At 48.1% G+C, this 20,464-nt stretch overlaps 1 protein-coding gene across 2 annotated transcripts in view; it reads right to left on the reverse strand.

Annotated features, from left to right (window-relative positions):
* Positions 1 to 20,464, reverse strand: part of CACNA2D1 (calcium voltage-gated channel auxiliary subunit alpha2delta 1) — a 565,021-nt gene that overhangs the window by 458,752 nt on the left and 85,805 nt on the right. For both annotated transcript variants that reach the window (XM_054989047.1, XM_054989046.1), the window contains exon 2: positions 16,812 to 16,893. In XM_054989047.1, coding sequence (XP_054845022.1) covers positions 16,812 to 16,893 — 82 coding nt within the window. The remainder of the gene's footprint in view (positions 1 to 16,811; positions 16,894 to 20,464) is intronic.

Here is a 20,464-nt window from a genome sequence, read left to right on the forward strand (position 1 = left end):
TCTAAGATAAGCCACAGCTTCACAAAATGAGCTTTTGCAAGCTCAAGCTCAAGCCCTCACTATCCCAGCAAGACGGAAACATGGTAAGGGCTCCAAGAAACCGATGTGGAAGAACAGAGAGCTCCAGAATAAGCTAAGGGAGAAAAAGGAAATGTTCAGGAAATGGAGAGAAGGACAGACCTCTAAAGAGGAGTATACGAGGGTTACTAGGTACTGCAGATCAGCCATCAGAGAGGCCAAAGCTCAGTACGAGCTGGGTCTGGCCAGGAGGGCTCGCTACAACAAGAAAAACTTCTACAGATATGTGAGAAGCAAACACAAGGTAAAAGAGGCAACTGGACCGCTGTTGGGAGTAGATGGAGAAACTCTGATGCAGGACAGAGAAAAAGCAGACAGGCTTAATGACTTTTTTGCCTCTGTTTACTCCCTGAAGAACTCAGGCACATCTAGAGATAGTAGAAAATGTGGCAGGACACCTGAGTGGCTAGTTGACATTGAAAGAGAGGTTGTGGAGAGGCATCTGGCTGCACTGGATGAATACAAATCCCCTGGGCCAGATGGTGTGCACCCAAGAGCGTTCAAAGAACTTTCTAAAGAACTTGCAGACCCTCTGTCCATCATCTTCAAGGCCTCCTGGGGGACTAGGATGTGCCGCAAGATTGGAGAAGAGCGAATGTTATCCAAATCTTTAAGAAAGGGAAGAAGGACAACCCGGGAAACTACAGTCCAGTCAGTCTGACTTCTGTTGCTGGGAAGGTATTAGAGCATATTTTAAAGGGATCAATCTGTAAGCATCTGAAGGACCGCTTAGTGATCCGGGGAAGTCAACATGGTTTTGTCCCCAACAGATCTTGTCAGACCAACCTGGTTTCCTTCTTTGAGTGACGAGCTTACTAGATCGTGGGAACTCTGTCAATGTGATTTACCTGGATTTCAGTAAAGCTTTTGATAAGGTTCCCCATGATATGCTAATGAGTAAACTGGAAGACTGTGGAGTGGACTATAGGACAGTTTGGTAGATAGGGAACTGGTTAGAGGACTGCACCCAAAGAGTGGTGGTCAACGGCGTTTCATCAGATTGGAGGGAGGTGTCCAGTGGGGTGCTGCAGGGCTGTTTTGTGCCCAATACTTTTCAATATTTTTATCAATGATCCAGATGAAGGGGTAAACAGGCTACTCATTAAATTAGCTGACGATACCAAGTTGGGAGGAGTAGCAAACACCCAAGAAGATAGAGTTAAAATTTAACAAGCCCTGAATACTCTGGAGAAGTGGGTGGTTGTGAACAGGATGCAATTCAACAGAGATTAATCCAGTAAGACTTGGACAAAAGCACATTTTAAAGCAGTGATGGTGGCAAGGAAGCAATGCCTTTCCGCCATCATTGTGTCTGCAGCATCTGCCAGTGCAGGGGTGGGCAAATTGCGGCCCGCGGGCCACATGCAGCCCGCTACAGAGTTTTTTGTGGCCCGCCAAGACAGTCAGAAAAATCCACCTTGAACCAAGATTTCCTTCCCATGCGTGACTGAAGATTCGTCTCGTATTTTCCACTAGGACGGCTATGTCAATACGCATGCGCAGTGTAGATACGCGCTTTTCCGGTTGATCTGGTTAATTTCAATTTTGTCTTTGCAACAGTAAAACAATAAATAAATTGAATAAAACTACCACTATTTTATTTAATTTATATTTATTGATTTTTATGATACAATTTATACCTTTTCTGAAATGCAAAGTTAACTAATGAATGCAATCATTTTAAAAGGTGCAGCCCTCTGCTAACCTCTGCTCCCACAAAGTGGCCCCCAAGCCAAAACAATTGCCCACCCCTGTGCCAGTGGAACATGCGCTGTTATGGGGGCACTCTCCTAAGATTCCGTGGGCCTTCTTAGTCATGGCACCAAAACTTTGGAACTCTCCCCAGAGATGGTTGTTGGGGGTTTTCCGGGCTGTCTTGCCGTGGTCTTGGCATTGTAGTTCCTGACGTTTCGCCAGCAGCTGTGGCTGGCATCTTCAGAGGTGTAGCACCAAAAGACAGAGATCTCTCAGTGTCACAGTGTGGAAAAGATGTAGGTCATTTGTATCTACTCAGGAGGGGTGGGGTTGAGCTGAGTCATTCTGTAAGAGTTTCCCAGGGTGTGGAATGCTAATGGCGGGAGGCTTCACTGTAACCTGAGGAGGTTCTTTTGCATATGGATTGGTGCTTGATGTGCTAATCTTCTCTGCAGGGCTATTGTCGGGTGTGGAGTGTTTTGTTGGCCTGGTGTTTTTCAGAACTGGAGCCCATGCTCTGTTCATTCTTAAGGTTTCTTCTTTCCTGTTGAAGTTTTGCTTATGCTTGTGAATTTCAATGGCTTCCCTGTGCAGTCTGACAAAGTAGTTGGAAGTGTTGTCCAGTATTTTGGTGTCCTGGAATAAGATACTGTGCCCTGTTTGAGTTAGGCTATGTTCAGCCACTGCTGATTTTTCAGGCTGTCCAAGTCTGCAGTGTCTTTCATGTTCTTTTATTCTTGTCTGGATGCTACGCTTTGTGGTCCCGATGTAAACTTGTCCACAGCTGCAGGGTATACGGTATACTCCTGCAGAGGTGAGGGGGTCTCTGCTGTCTTTTGCTGATCGTAGCATCTGTTGTATTTTTCGGGTGGGTCTGAATACTGCTTGAAGGTTATGCTTTTCCATAAGCTTTCCCATCTGATCAGTAATTCCTTTGATATATGGCAAAAACACTTTTCCTGTAGGTGACTGTTTTTCCTTGGTTGTTTGATTCATCCTGGGTTTGATTGCTCTTCGGATTTCATTTCTGGAGTAGCCATTTGCCTGAAGTGCGTGGTTTAGATGATTAATTTCCTCATTGAGAAAGCGCGGCTCACATATCCGTCTTGCACGATCCACTAATGTTTTCATTATGCCTCTTTTCTGTCGGGGGTGGTGATTGGAGTTTTTGTGTAAGTACCGATCAGTGTGAGTTGGTTTCCTGTAGACCCTGTGACCTAACTGAAAGTTTGCTTTGCGGATGACCAAGGTATCCAGGAATGAGAGTTTTCCCTCACTTTCTTTCTCCATTGTGAATTGTATGTTCAGGTGGATGTTGTTGAGATGATTCAAAAACTCCCTCAATTCTTCCTCCCCATGGCTCCAAATGATGAATGTATCATCCACAAACCGGAACCATACACTGGGTTTGTGGGGTGCTGATTCTAGAGCTGTTTTTTCAAAATGTTCCATGTAGAAGTTTGCTATAACTGGGCTGAGTGGGCTCCCCATGGCCACCCCATCCATCTGTTCATAGAATTCGTTGTCCCATTGGAAGTAACTGGTTGTCAGACCGTCAACTCTCACCAGAAGAAACCTCCATCTTGGCAAAGGGAGGAAACTTTGCAGTCACCCCCACCAGAATTCCTGTGGAAGACATCATTGCAAATGTAGAAGCTGCCATCCGTCATCTACCTGAAGAGGAAGCTGAGGAAATAAGAGGAGAGACAGCCAGGATTCTACGAAAGGCAAAGCTTCCCACCAGCAATATAACACGCAAGGAGAGAAATGCCATCAAGACCCTCAATGCAGATCCAGACATCATCATTCTACCAGCTGATAAAGGCAATGCTACAGTGATCATGAAAACGGAGGAATACAAAAAGAAGATTAAGGAACTCCTGGACCCCTCCACCTACAAAAAACTAAAACGAGATCCCACTTGCAAAATCACCAGGCTAACAAATGCGCTGATCAAGAATTCCTCACTACATCCCGACACGCACAGAAAACTATGCAAGACTGAAGCACAGCCACCTAGACTATATGGACTCCCCAAAATACATAAAGATTCAGTCCCACTCCGACCCATTGTGAGTGCCATTGGTTCACCGACATATGAATTAGCTAGACATCTGGCAGATCTCCTGCAGGACCACATCGGGAAAACCTCGTCTTACATCAAAGATTCAGCAGATTTCATCAACAAAATCAGTTCTCTGAAACTCAATCCACAAGACATACTTGTCAGTTTTGATGTTGTATCCCTGTTTACCAAGGTTCCAGTAAAAGACACTATTGCACTGATTAATCAGATTTTCCCAGAGGATGTAACAGCCTTATTCCATCATTGTCTGACAACCAGTTACTTCCAATGGGACAACGAATTCTATGAACAGATGGATGGGGTGGCCATGGGGAGCCCACTCAGCCCAGTTATAGCAAACTTCTACATGGAACATTTTGAAAAAACAGCTCTAGAATCAGCACCCCACAAACCCAGTGTATGGTTCCGGTTTGTGGATGATACATTCATCATTTGGAGCCATGGGGAGGAAGAATTGAGGGAGTTTTTGAATCATCTCAACAACATCCACCTGAACATACAATTCACAATGGAGAAAGAAAGTGAGGGAAAACTCTCATTCCTGGATACCTTGGTCATCCGCAAAGCAAACTTTCAGTTAGGTCACAAGGTCTACAGGAAACCAACTCACACTGATCGGTACTTACACAAAAACTCCAATCACCACCCCCGACAGAAAAGAGGCATAATGAAAACATTAGTGGATCGTGCAAGACGGATATGTGAGCCGCGCTTTCTCAATGAGGAAATTAATCATCTAAACCACGCACTTCAGGCAAATGGCTACTCCAGAAATGAAATCCGAAGAGCAATCAAACCCAGGATGAATCAAACAACCAAGGAAAAACAGTCACCTACAGGAAAAGTGTTTTTGCCATATATCAAAGGAATTACTGATCAGATGGGAAAGCTTATGGAAAAGCATAACCTTCAAGCAGTATTCAGACCCACCCGAAAAATACAACAGATGCTACGATCAGCAAAAGACAGCAGAGACCCCCTCACCTCTGCAGGAGTATACCGTATACCCTGCAGCTGTGGACAAGTTTACATCGGGACCACAAAGCGTAGCATCCAGACAAGAATAAAAGAACATGAAAGACACTGCAGACTTGGACAGCCTGAAAAATCAGCAGTGGCTGAACATAGCCTAACTCAAACAGGGCACAGTATCTTATTCCAGGACACCAAAATACTGGACAACACTTCCAACTACTTTGTCAGACTGCACAGGGAAGCCATTGAAATTCACAAGCATAAGCAAAACTTCAACAGGAAAGAAGAAACCTTAAGAATGAACAGAGCATGGGCTCCAGTTCTGAAAAACACCAGGCCAACAAAACACTCCACACCCGACAATAGCCCTGCAGAGAAGATTAGCACATCAAGCACCAATCCATATGCAAAAGAACCTCCTCAGGTTACAGTGAAGCCTCCCGCCATTAGCATTCCACACCCTGGGAAACTCTTACAGAATGACTCAGCTCAACCCCACCCCTCCTGAGTAGATACAAATGACCTACATCTTTTCCACACTGTGACACTGAGAGATCTCTGTCTTTTGGTGCTACACCTCTGAAGATGCCAGCCACAGCTGCTGGCGAAACGTCAGGAACTACAATGCCAAGACCACGGCAAGACAGCCCGGAAAACCCCCAACAACCATCGTTCTCCGGCCGTGAAAGCCTTCGACAATACATCTCCCCAGAGAATCTGATCTGTCCGTTTTTGTTGGCATCTTCTGCCAAAGAGCGAAGATTTTGTTTGACATTCCCTCGGCGACTGAAGAGGTATGATTTAGACGATTGTATGACTGTAGCTTATGTCTTATGTGTTTGAGTTTATTAACTGAAATTTTAAAAAATATTTTTTTAAGTCACATGACAGCCAGTGTGACGTTGCAGTGAGAGTTGGTCTAAGATCAAAGAGATAAGCATATGCACAAGCATAAATACACAATGGACAGGATTCCATGGATCTTTTCTGATAATAGTATGAAGTGCCATTTCTTGTGCCAGAGGAAGGAAGGCACCACTGTTAGCTGAACCAGCCACGAACCCAACCCATTATTCTGTTTATAGATCCAGAGGAGTTAGCCGTGTTAGTCTGTAGTAGCAAAATAGTAAATAGCGCCGTTAAGGCTAAAGGTGCTACTGGACTCTACCATTATTATTTTTGTTTCAGATGAGACATATTTGAGGACTATTAGGGAACAGCAATTGTGAAATGTCAAACATGAAAGGATTGAACCCAGGAGCTAGCTTCTTGCACGTGTGAGCCATGCCCCTGAGCTGTGTGTGAACATAGCCCCGGAGCTATGGCCCCTCCCTACTATTACTAAAAGAGCAGTCATAGATGGGCCTAATCCATTAACAAACCCTCTGAAAAGCGATCTCTGCAGGCTCTTTCTCTTTAAATTACACTTCCCAGCTAACACTGCATCTCCCTACACTTGACAAACTTGCTCACACGTCTCGTGTAGAGAGACTCTAAGTTTACTGCCTTGATTTTCACATAAGGCACAGACTTGTCTCTAAAATCATGCATCCAACACAGCTCACTGTTTGCACGTGGGGAGGACCAAATGTGGAGGCTTCCATAGAGGACCAAGTAGCCAACTGAGTATGCTGTCTGCACTGAAATTAACCTGCCCAGGAGCAGTTAGCTTATGTTAGTTGAGGGGGGCGAGTCAAAGATCTGCAGCTGGAGGGGGAGTTGTTGAAAATACATCCCCACATCACCAGAAGTTCCTACCTGATCCAACTCCTTGCCCCCAAATTATACAAGCTCACCACACTAGAAGTGGCCACTCTTTATCATAGGTGCAGAAATCCTGAACACAACGCATTTCCCGCTGTCAAGATACCTGGATTACAGTTTAGCATATTTTTCTTTCCTCGTTGTTTAAAAAATTTCAATGCCATGTTTCCACCCCAAATAAGGTCCCCCTAAGGCATTAAAAACATTAAAACATTTCAACATTAAAGAAGCATTTAAAATAAAGTACATATTAGGGGTGTGTGCTTCAGGGTTTACCTGAAGTGGGAAAATAATCTGGAGTGGGAAATAATCCAAAATTGGAAAATAATCCGGAATGACCAGAATGATTCAGGTGTTTAAAAGCTTCAGTATGCTCCATAAAGATCTGAAGCACACCGAGCTCAAAGCTATTTTTCTCCCGTCGCTCACGAGAGGCAGGAGAAGGGAAGGGGCGCTGCTGCAAGCGCCTTGGTGAAGCCGGGGCAGGGGGGACATCTGCAGCTGACACTGTCCCTTCTTCTGTCCCTTGCCTGATTTGCATATGGTGAAGCCGAGACAGGGGCGCCTGCAGCTCACAGCGCCCCTTCTCCTGTTGCTTTCCCCACCCAGCTGATTTGGGGGTTAGAATGCCCCTTTCCATCCAGCATGGAAAGGAGAATTTTAACCCCACCGGCTTGACTCAGCTGCATGGAGGGGAATTTGCTGCCAAGCAGCTGATTCAGGGGAGAGAACAGTTAGAACTCCCTGCAGTTAGAACTCCCTGCCAAGCAACTGATTCGGGGGTTTATTCCATGCAGCAGCACAGAAAGGGGCATTTAAACCCCTTGACCCGAAGCTTCCCAAAGTGATACAAATCACTTTGAGAATCTTTGATTCGGGGTTTCCGAAACGGACCCAGCACGCTGGGGCTGATTTGGAAATCCCAAATCTTTGCAAATCGGGTCTGATTCAGACATTTTTCCTGAATCGGAAACCCGAATCGCACAACCCTAGTACATATAACATAAACAATTCAATAGATCTTAAACAACCACATATATAACACAATAGGGGGAGGGCCAACAACAGCTATTGTGAGTATGCCAAACGTAACAAACTAGTAAGAAATCCCAGTGTGAGAAAAAATACAACAGGCTCTAGAAAGGGGAGGGTAGGCAGGCAGGCATTGCCTCCTCCTCTGTGACTGATCCTGGCCGGGTGAAGGCAGGGGTAGGCATGGCCACCTGCTCTGCTGCTGATCTCAGCCAGGTGAAGGGGGAAGGGCATTGCCTCCTGCTCCACATCTGATCCCAGCCGGGTGAAAGGGGGGCAGGCATTGCAACCTGTTCCATGCCTGATTCCAGCAGGATGAAGGGGGTGGGCATTGCCACCTGCTTCGCTCCTGATCCTGGGCTGGTGAAGGGAGGGGGACAAGCATTGCCTCCTGCTCCGATCCCAGCCGCATGACAGGAGAACAGGCGTTGCCATCTCCTCTGTGCCTTGTCCCAGTTGGGTGAAGGCAGGGAGGGCAGGCATTACCACCTGCTCTGCTCCTGATCCCAGGTGGGTGAATGTGGGGGGTAGGCATTGCCTCCTGCTCTGTGCATGATCCTGGCTGTGTGAAGGCAGGTGGTGGGCAGTGCCACCTGCTCTGAGCCTGATCCCAGCCACGTGAAGGGGGGGAAAGCATTGCCACCGGCTCTGCTTCTGATCCCAGCTGGGTGAAGCCGGAGGGGCAGGCATTGCCACTTGCTCCATGCCTGATCCCAGCTGGGTGAAGGCGGGGGGTGGGCATTGCCACCTACTCTGCTCCTGATCCCAGCTGGGTGAAAGGGAGGCGGGCACAGCCACCTCTGTGCCTGATCCTGATCAGGTGAAGGCAGGGTGTGGGCATTGACACCTGCTCCGCTTCTGATCGCAGCTGTGTGAAGAGGGTGTCAGGTTCAGTGTGTATATGAGCTGTACTGACTCCATTTTCTAATGCTTCTAGTGTTTAAGTGCTTTCTCTACAGGTGCACAAGTTCCCAAGCAGACTTCTCACCGAAAGAGATTGTTTTGTCTAACAACGTTCACCCAAGATCGGCCTTGAGAGAGTCCCGCTTCCCATGTCTGAAAGATGTTGTTTTGAGAACTGTGGGGGGAGGCTGGTTCAGCTGGGAACTGTTACTTTGTACCTCATGCTTTGCCCTTCATTGGTAACAATGCTCTTGTACCATCCTGAATCTCCTATTCAGGACAGTGGACTATAATGAACCATTTCTGCAGTAAAGTTTCCGTATTCAAACAATGGACTCTTGTTTGCTTGTAAAGGAGAACCTGTAGGAAGGACATTATCTAGCCACAGTCTGACATTTTGTTACCAATCATGTCTAAGTCGGGCCCATCGGAATCCAAAGCAGTCCCGGACAGGGATCCTTTGTTTGATCCGTATGCTTCTCCCGGCGATCAACAGTTACGACCTCAAGACCCTGCACTGGCAGGGAACGGAGCTTCAACTACCACCCCTCCTCTCATCGATCTCGGCAGTGGGGGTGAAAAGCCGACGGCCATCACCATCCCATTGTTCTCGGTACCCACACCCTCGGAGTGGGGAGCCAGACCCCGAGAGACGAGAGAGCGCAGGGCCAGTGGGGTGCCCCATCCGTTACCCATGGACGGGCGCTGAAGCCTAGAAACAGTCCCTGAAATGGACAGCAGCCAACCATGGCTATTTTGGAACAGGACGACCGAACAGATAGAATGGGAAATGTCCCGCCGTGGCGTTCTAAGTTGGGACTATTCGGAACTCACTCCGTGGACGGAGCAACCAGAGCTTTCCGAGCAAAGTTGGGTACAGATGCAAAATCGTACCCTGGCTGTGGATTCCGGCATTTCAGCAGTTACTGGACTGGCCAAAGGAATTCTAGCAGCGAGATCGCAAGGCGATCAGGGAGACCCTCCACCTTGGAGGCCGAATACCCCGGTGGCCGCCGCCGCTGGGGACTCTACGACGGACCAACCGGGTCCAAGTAGAATTCAATTGCTAGAAGCTAAGTTAGTCGATATGGAAGAAAGCCTAGCTCATGCCATACATCTACTCTCATTAATGGTGGCGGGAGAGAGACCATCACCCGAAGAAATGGCTGTACAAATAGCTACCCTACAAAGCGTTATTTCTAACCCGAGGGAGCCCGCCCCGTTGCAGCCGCCGCCCACGAACAACCCAGGGACAGGAGGTGAAGGGGATTCCTGCTCCGATAGCCTGTGCCCTGACAATACATCAGAATCAGAGGAAGAGGGGGATCCCTGCCCTGGAGAGATGCCAACGGAGATCCCTAAAACGGACGAAAATCCAGATCCCGGGGATGCTCCAGTAGAGGTCCCAGGAGGGAATGGAGATGAGCCGAGCCGCCCGACAAAGTCTCCGGAAATACCCCCTCCAACTTCTCCGATAGTCATCCAACCGGATCAGCTCGAAGAGCCTCCAGCTCCTTCAAGGGGGGAGACACCACACCAAACGCCTGCAACTACCCCCGTACAACAACCCCCAGGGGGGGGGTCAACCATTGCAGATCGTACCCCGGGGACTACTTCCGAGTCCGAGATTGGCGACGCCGGGAGGGGCAAGCCCGCGCGGCCCAGCACCTATCAGGCCCTCGCCGCAGCGGCCCCTTCCGCTCCGACCTCAACAAATACCACCACAACAGCCGGTAAGGTTGCCTCCAGCTCAACCGGTGTTGCCACCTCCTGATCAACCGGTAAGGCCTCCCCCACTTCGACCGTTCCGACCCGCACCCCAGCGACCAATTCCGGCCCAACCCGTTCGGCCACCCCCAACCCAACCGGTACGGCCGCCGCCAGCTCAACCGATAAGACCACCACCAATACAACCGGCCCCGCATCTGCTGCCGCAGCCGGGGGGTCCCGGGCAACCGTTACCACAGCCACAACCCTGGCCCCAACTACCCCCACCCCCCAGCAGCCTCCTATCACGCCGCAGACCCAACTAACCATTCCGACGGACTATTACCCCACACCAGCCCCAAGGGAAGATCTTCCAATGGGCTGGGTAAAACTGGAAGCCACTTTTGACGGAGACCCCTCCAAGTTGGGATTTTTCCTGGTACAAGTGGTGCAGTTCTTCAACCGATGGGGACATCTATTCGGAAGTGAGGCCAGCCAGATCGAACATCTCGGTTCACAGCTTCAGGGCAGAGCGGCAGACTGGTATGTAGGACTATACAATGTTGGGGCCCCAGAACTCAATACCTTACAAGGGTTGGTGGATGCTATAAGGGCACAATATGAAGACCCCTTAGAAGAGACCAGAGCCAGAACAGAATTGCAAGCTATTAAGCAAGGCAGCATGTCGGCCAGAGACTATGTTACAAAATTCTGACAGCTGGCCGCTAAATGCCCTAGGTGTGAGGAGTCCACCAAAATAATACTATTCAAACAAGGGCTAAACCTGAAACTCCTGGACAGAGCTCTCATGCAAGACAATCCTCCTACGCTGTTAGGATGGATTCAACTAACCTGTGAAGTTGAAAATAGCATATTAGAAGTCCGGTTAGTTGAACAACAACAACAATCGGGACAAAGACGGCCCCTAACTTTGCAGAAGGGAGGACGAGGCACGGGATATGCTACCCGAGGAGCGAGAGATGCTAGATGGCAACAAGGTTTGTGCTTGCAATGCGGACAAGCGGGTCACTTTGCAGCACAATGTCCATACCGGCCTGTGCAAAGACCCCCGCTCCAATTACGGCATCCAACCCCTGCTCCATTTCCCACATTACAACGCCCAACACCAGCTCCCAGATTGGGTAGGGGTCGCGGCACTTCCCAACGAAATGCCCCAGACAGAGGGTTAGAGGCGGAAGAACTCATGGAATACGACCCTACTGCTTTAAATGGAGAGGAGAATCCGGAAAGCCCCCAGTCGGGAAACGAAATGGATCTGTCGTGAAGGGGCCCAAGCGGCAGATCCACTCTCAGTCCGTCCCAACAAGGGACCGGCCACAAGGGTCCATATTGTTCATACCAGTAACTTTGTTAAACCCTGAAAGGAAGATGCATATCCGTGTACAAGCCCTAATCGACTCAGGCTGCTCTAGAGACATCATTGCCCCAGCCCTGGTCAATGGATTAGTATTGCCAGTGCGGGAATTACAAAACCCAGTCATTTTCGAGCAAATGGATGGCACCAATATGAACCCCGTCACCACGGAAACAATCCCGGTGGTGACGGGCATGGGCCAACACTGGGAAAAAAGATCCTTTGTCATTAGCACCACAGCCAAATATCCGTTAATTCTGGGCAGTAAGTGGCTATGCGATCACAACCCCTACATAAATTGGGCAGAAGGAAGCATCACCTTCAGCCACGCCAACTGCGAAAAGCATCGGTGGAATCAAAATTGGGGTACCAATCCGACCCACACCGAGAAAGCTCTCCTTACACAGGAGGAAATAAGTCAAATACCCGAACATTATTGGTCTTACTTACCGGCTTTCTCCGAAGAGGAAGCCGATACCCTACCCCCGCACAGACGGACCGATTGTGCAGCGGAGATTTTACCGGGAGCCTCACTACCAAAAGGCCGACTCTACCCTATGAATCTCCACGAAAGGGAAGAACTCAGAAAATTCATTGACACCAATCTCCAGAGGGGGTTCATCCGTCCAGCCAATAGTCCCCATGCGGCACCAGTACTTTTCGTAAAGAAAAACGACGGAGGGCTCCGGCTATGCACGGACTTTAGGGGACTGAATGCTGTATCAACCAACAACGGTTACCCCATCCCACTCGTCCGAGATCTTCTCAACGTCGTGGCTCAAGGTAAGATCTTTACAAAATTAGATTTGAAAGATGCTTACTTCCATGTTCGTATCAAAGCTGGGGACGAGTGGAAAACCGCGTTTAATACACCCCTAGGACAATATGAATACTTAGTTATGCCTTTTGGATTAACTGGAGCCCCATCTGTATTCATGTCCATGATAAATGAAGTACTGCATGAATTTCTATACAAAGGAGTGGTGGTGTATCTTGATGATGTGTTGATTTATTCAGAATCGGAGGAGGACCATGTTCAACTGGTCAAAAAAGTCCTGGCAACCCTAATGAAAAACAAATTGCCTATTAAATTATCCAAATGCGAATTCCATAAAACTGAACTCACTTACCTTGGTTATTGTATATCCCAAGATGGCTTAAAAATGGATTCAGCCAAAATACAGGCGATCCAAGAATGGCAAACTCCCACTACCCGTAAAGAACTGCAATCTTTCTTGGGATTTGCCAACTTTTACCGGGAATTCATTGCAAATTTCGCACAGATCATGCTGCCCCTGACAGAACTGTTAAAAACCAAAGATAAAGGGGACCAAGCAAAAAAGCCCTCCTCCAAATTACTGTGGACACCTGATTGCCAAACAGCCTTTGAACGCTTAAAAATGCAGTTCATAACAGAACCCATTCTCCACCACCCCGATGAAAATTACCCCTTCATAGTGCAGGTCGACGCCAGCGATACTGCGATTGGAGGAGTGTTATTGCAGAAGGGGGAGGAAGGGAAGCTTCGACCTTGTGCATTCCTATCGAGAAAATTTTCTGAGGCGGAAAGAAATTGGAATGTATGGGAGAAGGAAGCCTTTGCAGTAAAAGCAGCCCTTACGAACTGGCGGCATTGGTTGGAGGGGGCACGCTACCCATTCAAAGTTTGGACAGATCATAAAAATTTGGAGGCCCTCCGAAGTCCCCGCCGATTAAATGCCAAGCAATTACGGTGGGCAGAATTTTTCTCCAAATTCAATTTCACTTTGAACTACCTCCCGGGCAAAAGTAACTTTCTTGCAGACGCCCTATCGCGCATGCCCCAACATAAGAGCAAACGGGAGGAGACTATAGATACAGTCTTCTCACCTACGCAATTGGGAGGCGTGGTAACCACACGCAGCCGCGCAATCCAGCCCCTTCCGCACGGCCAAGAATGGAAATCGAAACTTAAGGCTGAGGTGGAAAAGGAGGGGGATAAAATGCCCAAACCCAAACTAAATCAATCTCCGCAGGGGGATTGGTTATCAGGAAATAGGTTTTATGTACCCGACAGTCTACGGAAGGAGGTTTTACAGCGGTGTCATGATGCCCCCACCGCAGGACACTATGGGTACTTGAAAACGCTACATTTAATACAATGGCAATTCTGGTGGCTGGGCATGCGCAGAGACATTTCCCAATACGTAGCCTCCTGTCCCACTTGCCTCAGCGCCAAAACCTGCAAGGGAAAACCTCCAGGTCTGTTGCAACCTTTGGAAACACCCAGCAAACCCTGGGAAACGATATCCATGGACTTTATCACTGATTTACCAGTATCCAAGGGACATAACTGCATTTTAGTGGTAGTGGATCTGTTTTCCAAGCAAGCCCATTTCATTCCATGTACCACTATACCCACCGCTCGAAAACTGGCAGATCTATTCTTAAAACACATTGTAAAATTACATTCTTTTCCGTCCAAAGTAATTTCGGATCGCGGCGGACAATTCGTTGCCAACTTCTGGCGGGAGCTTTTACAGATGTTAAATATTGAGCAAGGAATCAGTTCAAGCCACCACCCACAAACCGACGGGCAGTCGGAAAAAACTAATCAAATCTTAGAGCAATTCCTTCGTTGCTACATCAACTTCCAACAAGATAACTGGGTGGACCTCCTCCCTCTAGCAGAGTTCTCATACAACAACAGTGTACATGCCTCTACAGGAGAAGCCCCTTTCAAGGTTGTGTACGGGGCCCACTTCAACCCTTTTCCGCTAGACGCTCCCCCTTCTCTTTCCCCGACTTCGCCAGATGTGTCTTCATGGTGGGGGGAGGCAGCCCAACAATGGACTCTCATTAAAAAACACCTAGAGAAAGCCAAACAGGATTACAAAAAATACGCAGATCGCCATCGTGCGGCCGAATGGGATTTGCAACCTGGAGACCAGGTTTATATATCCACCAAGAATCTAAAACTAGCACAAGTCAGCCGCAAACTGGCATTAAAGTTCCTCGGACCTTTTACGGTGCGCAAAGTAATCAACAAAATGACTGTTGCTGTAAATTTACCCAAAAACCTACGCCATGTCCATGACACCTTCCATGTCAGCCTGTTGAAGAAGGCTCCAACAGATGATAAATGGCACGTCAAAGCTCCACCCATTCCAACCTTGATAGATGACCAAATACACTACAAGGTGCAACAAATTTTGGACTCTAAAATTAGGCGCAATCAGTTGTTTTACCTCATCAGATGGAAGGACTTTGACTCTGGGTTCGATGAGTGGGTGAATTCTGTACATGTTCATGCTCCTAGACTAACCAAAGCTTTTCATACTCGCTATCCATATAAACCTGGGGGGGGGGTTATTTTAAGGGGGGCAGAATGTCAGGTTCAGTGTGTATATGAGCTGTACTGACTCCATTTTCTAATGCTTCTAGTGTTTAAGTGCTTTCTCCACAGGTGCACAAGTTCCGAAGCAGACTTCTCACCAAAAGAGATTGTTTTGTCTAACAACGTTCCACCCAAGATTGGCCTTGAGAGAGTCCAGCTTCCCAAGTCTGAAAGATGTTGTTTTGAGAACTGTGGGGGGAGGCTGGTTCAGCTGGGAACTGTTACTTTGTACCTCATGCTTTGCCCTTCATTGGTAACAATGCTCTTGTACCATCCTGAATCTCCTATTCAGGACAGTGGACTATAATGAACCATTTCTGCAGTAAAGTTTCCTTATTCAAACAATGGACTCTTGTTTGCTTGTAAAGGAGAACCTGTAGGAAGGACATTATCTAGCCACAGTCTGACAGAGGGAGCGAGCATTGCCACCTGCTGTGCTCCTGATCCCAGCTGGATGAAGGGGGAGCGAGCATTGCCACCTGCTCTGCTTCTCCTGATCCCAGCTGGATGAAGGCAGGAGGCAGGCATTGTCACCTCCACTCCTGACTGCATCTGGGTGAAGGCATGGGGTAGGCCACCTGGTCCGCACCTGATCCCAGCCTGGGCTTCCTACTGCAGCACGCTCTCGGAGGGATGGGCTGCCGCTTCTGGGCTTCCCTCCATAGCAGCGCCCTCTGGAGGCACAGCAAGGTAGGAAGTGAATTGTTTGGAACACAGAATCTTTTATGTAGTAGGATGAAAATACTTTTTTCATATTTGATACTCAGGTTTCTGCCATTTCCTCTGCAGAGCCGGAGGTCCTGAAATAAAGTGTTTCTCACATTCTTTATCTCAAAAGTTCTAATGGAGTTGGATTGTGATTCCTAAAAAAAGTGAATCCATCCATCCAAGACTTGCTGAGGTCCAGAAGTCTGCATCAGGATTCTTGCAGTTGCTTCAACATCACTCTCGCTCTTTCCCCATGCTTTTTATTTGTCCCCCCCCCCACACACACAGTCTTTTTAGAAGTAGTTTCCAGCTTGTCACACTTATTAGATGTACACTACAGGGCACGGAGGTTTGCTGTTGTTGGGGGCAGTAATAATTCTGTGCCTCTGCCAGCTGATTTAATATTAATTTTTCTAATAACAATAAAGAATAAAAGATGCCTAAACCATGTTAGCAGATGAGCAATCAGTTAACTAATATGCTGTGATCTCCCCTTATGTTATAGCTGTACAAAAGAAATCTAACATTGTTCTAAACCAGGCACTGCATACAACATATGAGCCATGGGGAAAAACTCTACATTTCGGATTTCCTTTTAAAGAGGGCTTCCAATTCCCCCCCCCCAAACACACACACATTTGAGTCTATGTAAACACTCTTCTGGGTAGAGGGTGTGTGCGTGCGTGCGTGCGCCAGCTCCCTGCCCTCTCTTGCTGCCTCCCACGGCCCCTCCTCCCACACTACCCCCCCAAACTACCATCTACCTTAACTGCTTCATTCCCCAGCTGCCATTTTCCCTCTCCCAGTTTCTCACCTCCCAAAGCCTGTTCCCCCATCCCTTTTCTTATATCTGACTTTGTTATCCCCCTTACATTCTGGTGGGGGCCATGCAATGTCCACTGTCATCTTCGGTTGCTACAGCAGCCCATATGCCACCTGAACATCCATCCCTGCCCCCCAGCAATATCTGTACATTCACACATATATATCTTTTGCATGTTTTTTTTACCCACCCACCCACCCCTCTGTTTTTTTAGGTTTCATATATTCTGCAGTGCTCACTTCTGAGCCTCCACGATTGGTCCGGCACAGCCCAAGCAAGCGTCACTTACTTCCGCGAGTTTGTCCACCCCGCTTGCCGTACTCGCTAGCTTTACGAGATCTTCCTGCATCTTATCCACCCACAGCTTGATCCTGCAGGAAATATTAAAAAGAAAGGAAAAGGAGAAATGAGATGTCCCATCATATAAATAGCAAAGAGCAAGGAGGTTCAAAGCACAAATGCAGGCTGACAGGTCATGTTCCGGGGGTGGGGGCCGATGCTGAAGCCCCCCCCACTTCCCCCCCCTTCTCTCTCTCTTTGTATTTTGGGTTGAACGCACTAGGAGGCACATGCCATTGCCTAGCATCGAGACGGGAGACAGAATACCACAAGGTGTTCTCAAATGCTTGAGCAGGGTTTTGACACACATCACTTCTTCTGACCCTTTGGGAAGTGTTAAAATAATGCTTAAAGCTGATACTATTTTATTGTGTAGGTAGTCCTTTCCCCAAAAGTGTGCCCCTAAAAAGATAGGCGTGAACCCCCACATAGTGCTATTTCTTTCACACAAGGGAGCTAAGAAGCAATTGACTGAAATCAGCCTAGCACAGGACATTCAAGTGTGAATTTTCCTTACTTATAAGAATTGCCTTTGCTAAAAATTGCCAGCCAAATGGGAAACACCCAGGGGGGGCCCATGTCATGTTCTTTTCCTCCTCCCCCTAGCCAGAGTTATGTACTCTGCCTTCAAGAAGGGACTTGGCTTGTCATGGGTCTTTCATGGATGTGACCAACCAGGGCTTTTTTCCTGGGGAAAGAGGTGGTGGAACTCAGTGGGTTGCCCTTGGTGAAAATGGTCACATGGCTGGTGGCCCCGCCCCCTGATCTCCAGACAGAGGGCAGTTGAGATTGCCCTCCACACCGCTCAGCGGCCCGGAGGGCAATCTCAACTCCCCTCTGTCTGGAGATCAGGGGGCGGGGCCACCAGCCATGTGACCATTTTCAAGAGGTGCCGGAACTCCATTCCACCGCGTTCCAGCTGAAAAAAAGGCCCTGTGACCAACCATTCTAAAGACATCCTATGCGACTGGCTATTACCAAATCTGGTGACGACCTGCATGCTAATTATATGTTGCAGAAATAAATACTTTGTTTTTTTCTGCCCTGAACTTGCGTCTAGACAATATGCCATAAACTTGCAAAACAGATTCATGGGGTGACCCAGATGTTTTGTACTGTGAGAAAGATCTCATTTTTCTCATACATCAATTATGCAGGGCGTTTTCAACCTGGCTTTCTCCAAGACTGCTCACAAGGCAGGTTACAATGATATTGAAAGAAATACAAATATCCTGCCCACAGGCAGAGAGCCATAATGGAGTCATACTCCCTTGTATATTTTTCTAAGCTTTAAAAAATCCAGACACTTCCTTTAAAGGCAGATGCTCCGTTCCTGTGGTTGCCTCATTCTGTACCGTGACTGCTCCAAGGTATCTTTGCTTGCATTAAAGAACACAAAGGGGGTCCCACAACAAACTGCTGCAGATTGTGAAGTCAGTTGGCTCCACAGTTGTTGCAGCCACCCTTCCCCGCCAGTGTTCACCCAACCTTCCCTGTGGCTTGCCCCCCTCCCAGGCAGCCATTGTTAGCCATCAGACCCCTCCCCCCTCCTCCTGCTGAGGGGCAGTTCCTCAATATAAAATCATAAGCTTCCTTCCTCGTATAGCACAAGTGCAAGACTATGTCTGGCCTGAAATAAAGCAAAATGGAAGCTGGCCAAGTAACGGCAAGAAAAAATATTTTAAAAGGAGAGTCAGAGCAGCTGACTGACTAAAGACCCCCTCCTTGCCAAGGAGAGATGCGTGACTTAAAGCAATGAGGCTTCCAGGAAACTCCTGATCCATCCCGTCAACACCCGGCCTCACTTCCCATCACACATCTGCCCTAATCAAACAACACCCAAGCTATTCAGCAAACCTGGTAGCTTTTCCCATCTGGTACCTCGAGGGTCAACAAGCACCATTTGCACCTATAGTCCACCTCATGTAGACCCATTAAACCTCTCCCAACTCCACTGTCCACCTCCGGAGAAAGCCATTAAGTCATTGTTTTTGGAATGAAGACAGCAGCTTGCCCCAAGAAGCATTTTGCCCGATACCTGGACACCTTAGCCACCAGTGCGTTTGTGTATTCTGGATCCATCCATGCACCCCCACACCTGTTTGGGTCTTCTCTTCTTGTCTCCATGAAATTTCTCTCCGTGGTTGTTTTCCTGCTACCTCCATGGACCGCTGTCTTCTAGACTGGTAACCATAGCCTTCCCCAAAATGGCTCTCTCCCCTTTCCTCCCTGATTTCCCTCTCCGTTAGCCTCGTATGAGGGCTGTGTGTGGTTTTCTGTACATTTGCCCTTTGTTTCTCTTTAATAAAAACCTTTCCAGTTGAACATCTGTCTGGCTTATTCCAAGAGTTATTTTAAGGGAATGATCCCCTTAAACATTGGTGGAGAATCCTGGTGACTTCCTCTCGCTCGTCTCCTTTAAGCTAATTCCCTCCAACTAATTAGGAGGCTGCCTCAGACCCTTGGCCTTTATCCCTCCCCCCACCAAGTACCCCAACCCTTTCCTTCCATTTACCCCGCCCTGCCAAATACACCACCCCTATCCTATACTTTACTCCCTCCGTGCCACATACCCTGAGACTTTCCTTCCCTTTACCCCCTCCCTGACAAATACCTGGACCCTTTCCTATCCTTGTCTCCCTTCCCAAATACCTTTCCCCTTTCCCTCTCAAAAACCACTCCCCTCCCCCCCTACTCTTTAACCTTGTGCGGTGGGGGCTCGCTGCGCCTCAGCACTGGCCTGAGCCTCCGGGAGGTTGCTACGCCCTGGCGCTGTTGCCCATCTTGGTAGGGGAGTGGTCCCTGACATTCTGGAGCCACCTGAGCACTTCCCCCCCAGACCCACTGTGTCTTCTTCCAGTTGAGCCAATAAGACCCTGCTGGTAGCACCTGGGCCTAATGGCACTGCTCCTGTGCACTCTTTTAAGGTGGGTGGGTAAGTGGTGGGTGGGTAAGTGGTGTCTGCACACAGAGCACACTTTTGTTTTTTGGGAGGGAGATAAAGCCTCCCCCATGCACCTTTCTAACAGAATTTTTTTGCAACCCTGGGGGCTTTCCCCAGCTAGCACAAGCCTCTGGCATGTTCCAAAGTGGCCCTGATCTTCATATACAAGGATCCGCACAATTGGGGCCACTTCTGAATTGGCTATTTGATAGAATTTTGAATGAATTCTCAGCATTGATCTGCATAACGACATTATGATAGTTGTCCTATTGGCTTTGTGAAGACATTATATGAAGCCACGATTTTATGTTAACTGTGGTTACTTCAGCTCACAGTCACTCAAATCTTGGCTTGAGTCAACAAATGATGGTTTTGTTTCCTCTTTGCTGCCCAGGAGAGCAACACCAGAGACCAAGCCAGGACATCTGCCTTCTGACATGTGAAATCAGATGTAAGACCAACTGAGAATGTTTCTGTTGGGATTTTAGCAAGTGTCCTACGTTCAGTCATGAAAGAGTTAAATTGTTATTTTGTTTGTTTATTCAGATAGCTAGTTAGCTTAGCACCACTTAGCTGTCGAGTAAAAGTTCCTGCCATAGAAAGAGGAGTCTTCGCTCTTAATGAAGGGATCTAGGATTGTCTATTAGATGGACCAGTTT

Source organism: Eublepharis macularius, chromosome 9, assembly GCF_028583425.1.
Source record: "Eublepharis macularius isolate TG4126 chromosome 9, MPM_Emac_v1.0, whole genome shotgun sequence".
Taxonomy (NCBI): Eukaryota; Metazoa; Chordata; class Lepidosauria; order Squamata; family Eublepharidae; genus Eublepharis; species Eublepharis macularius.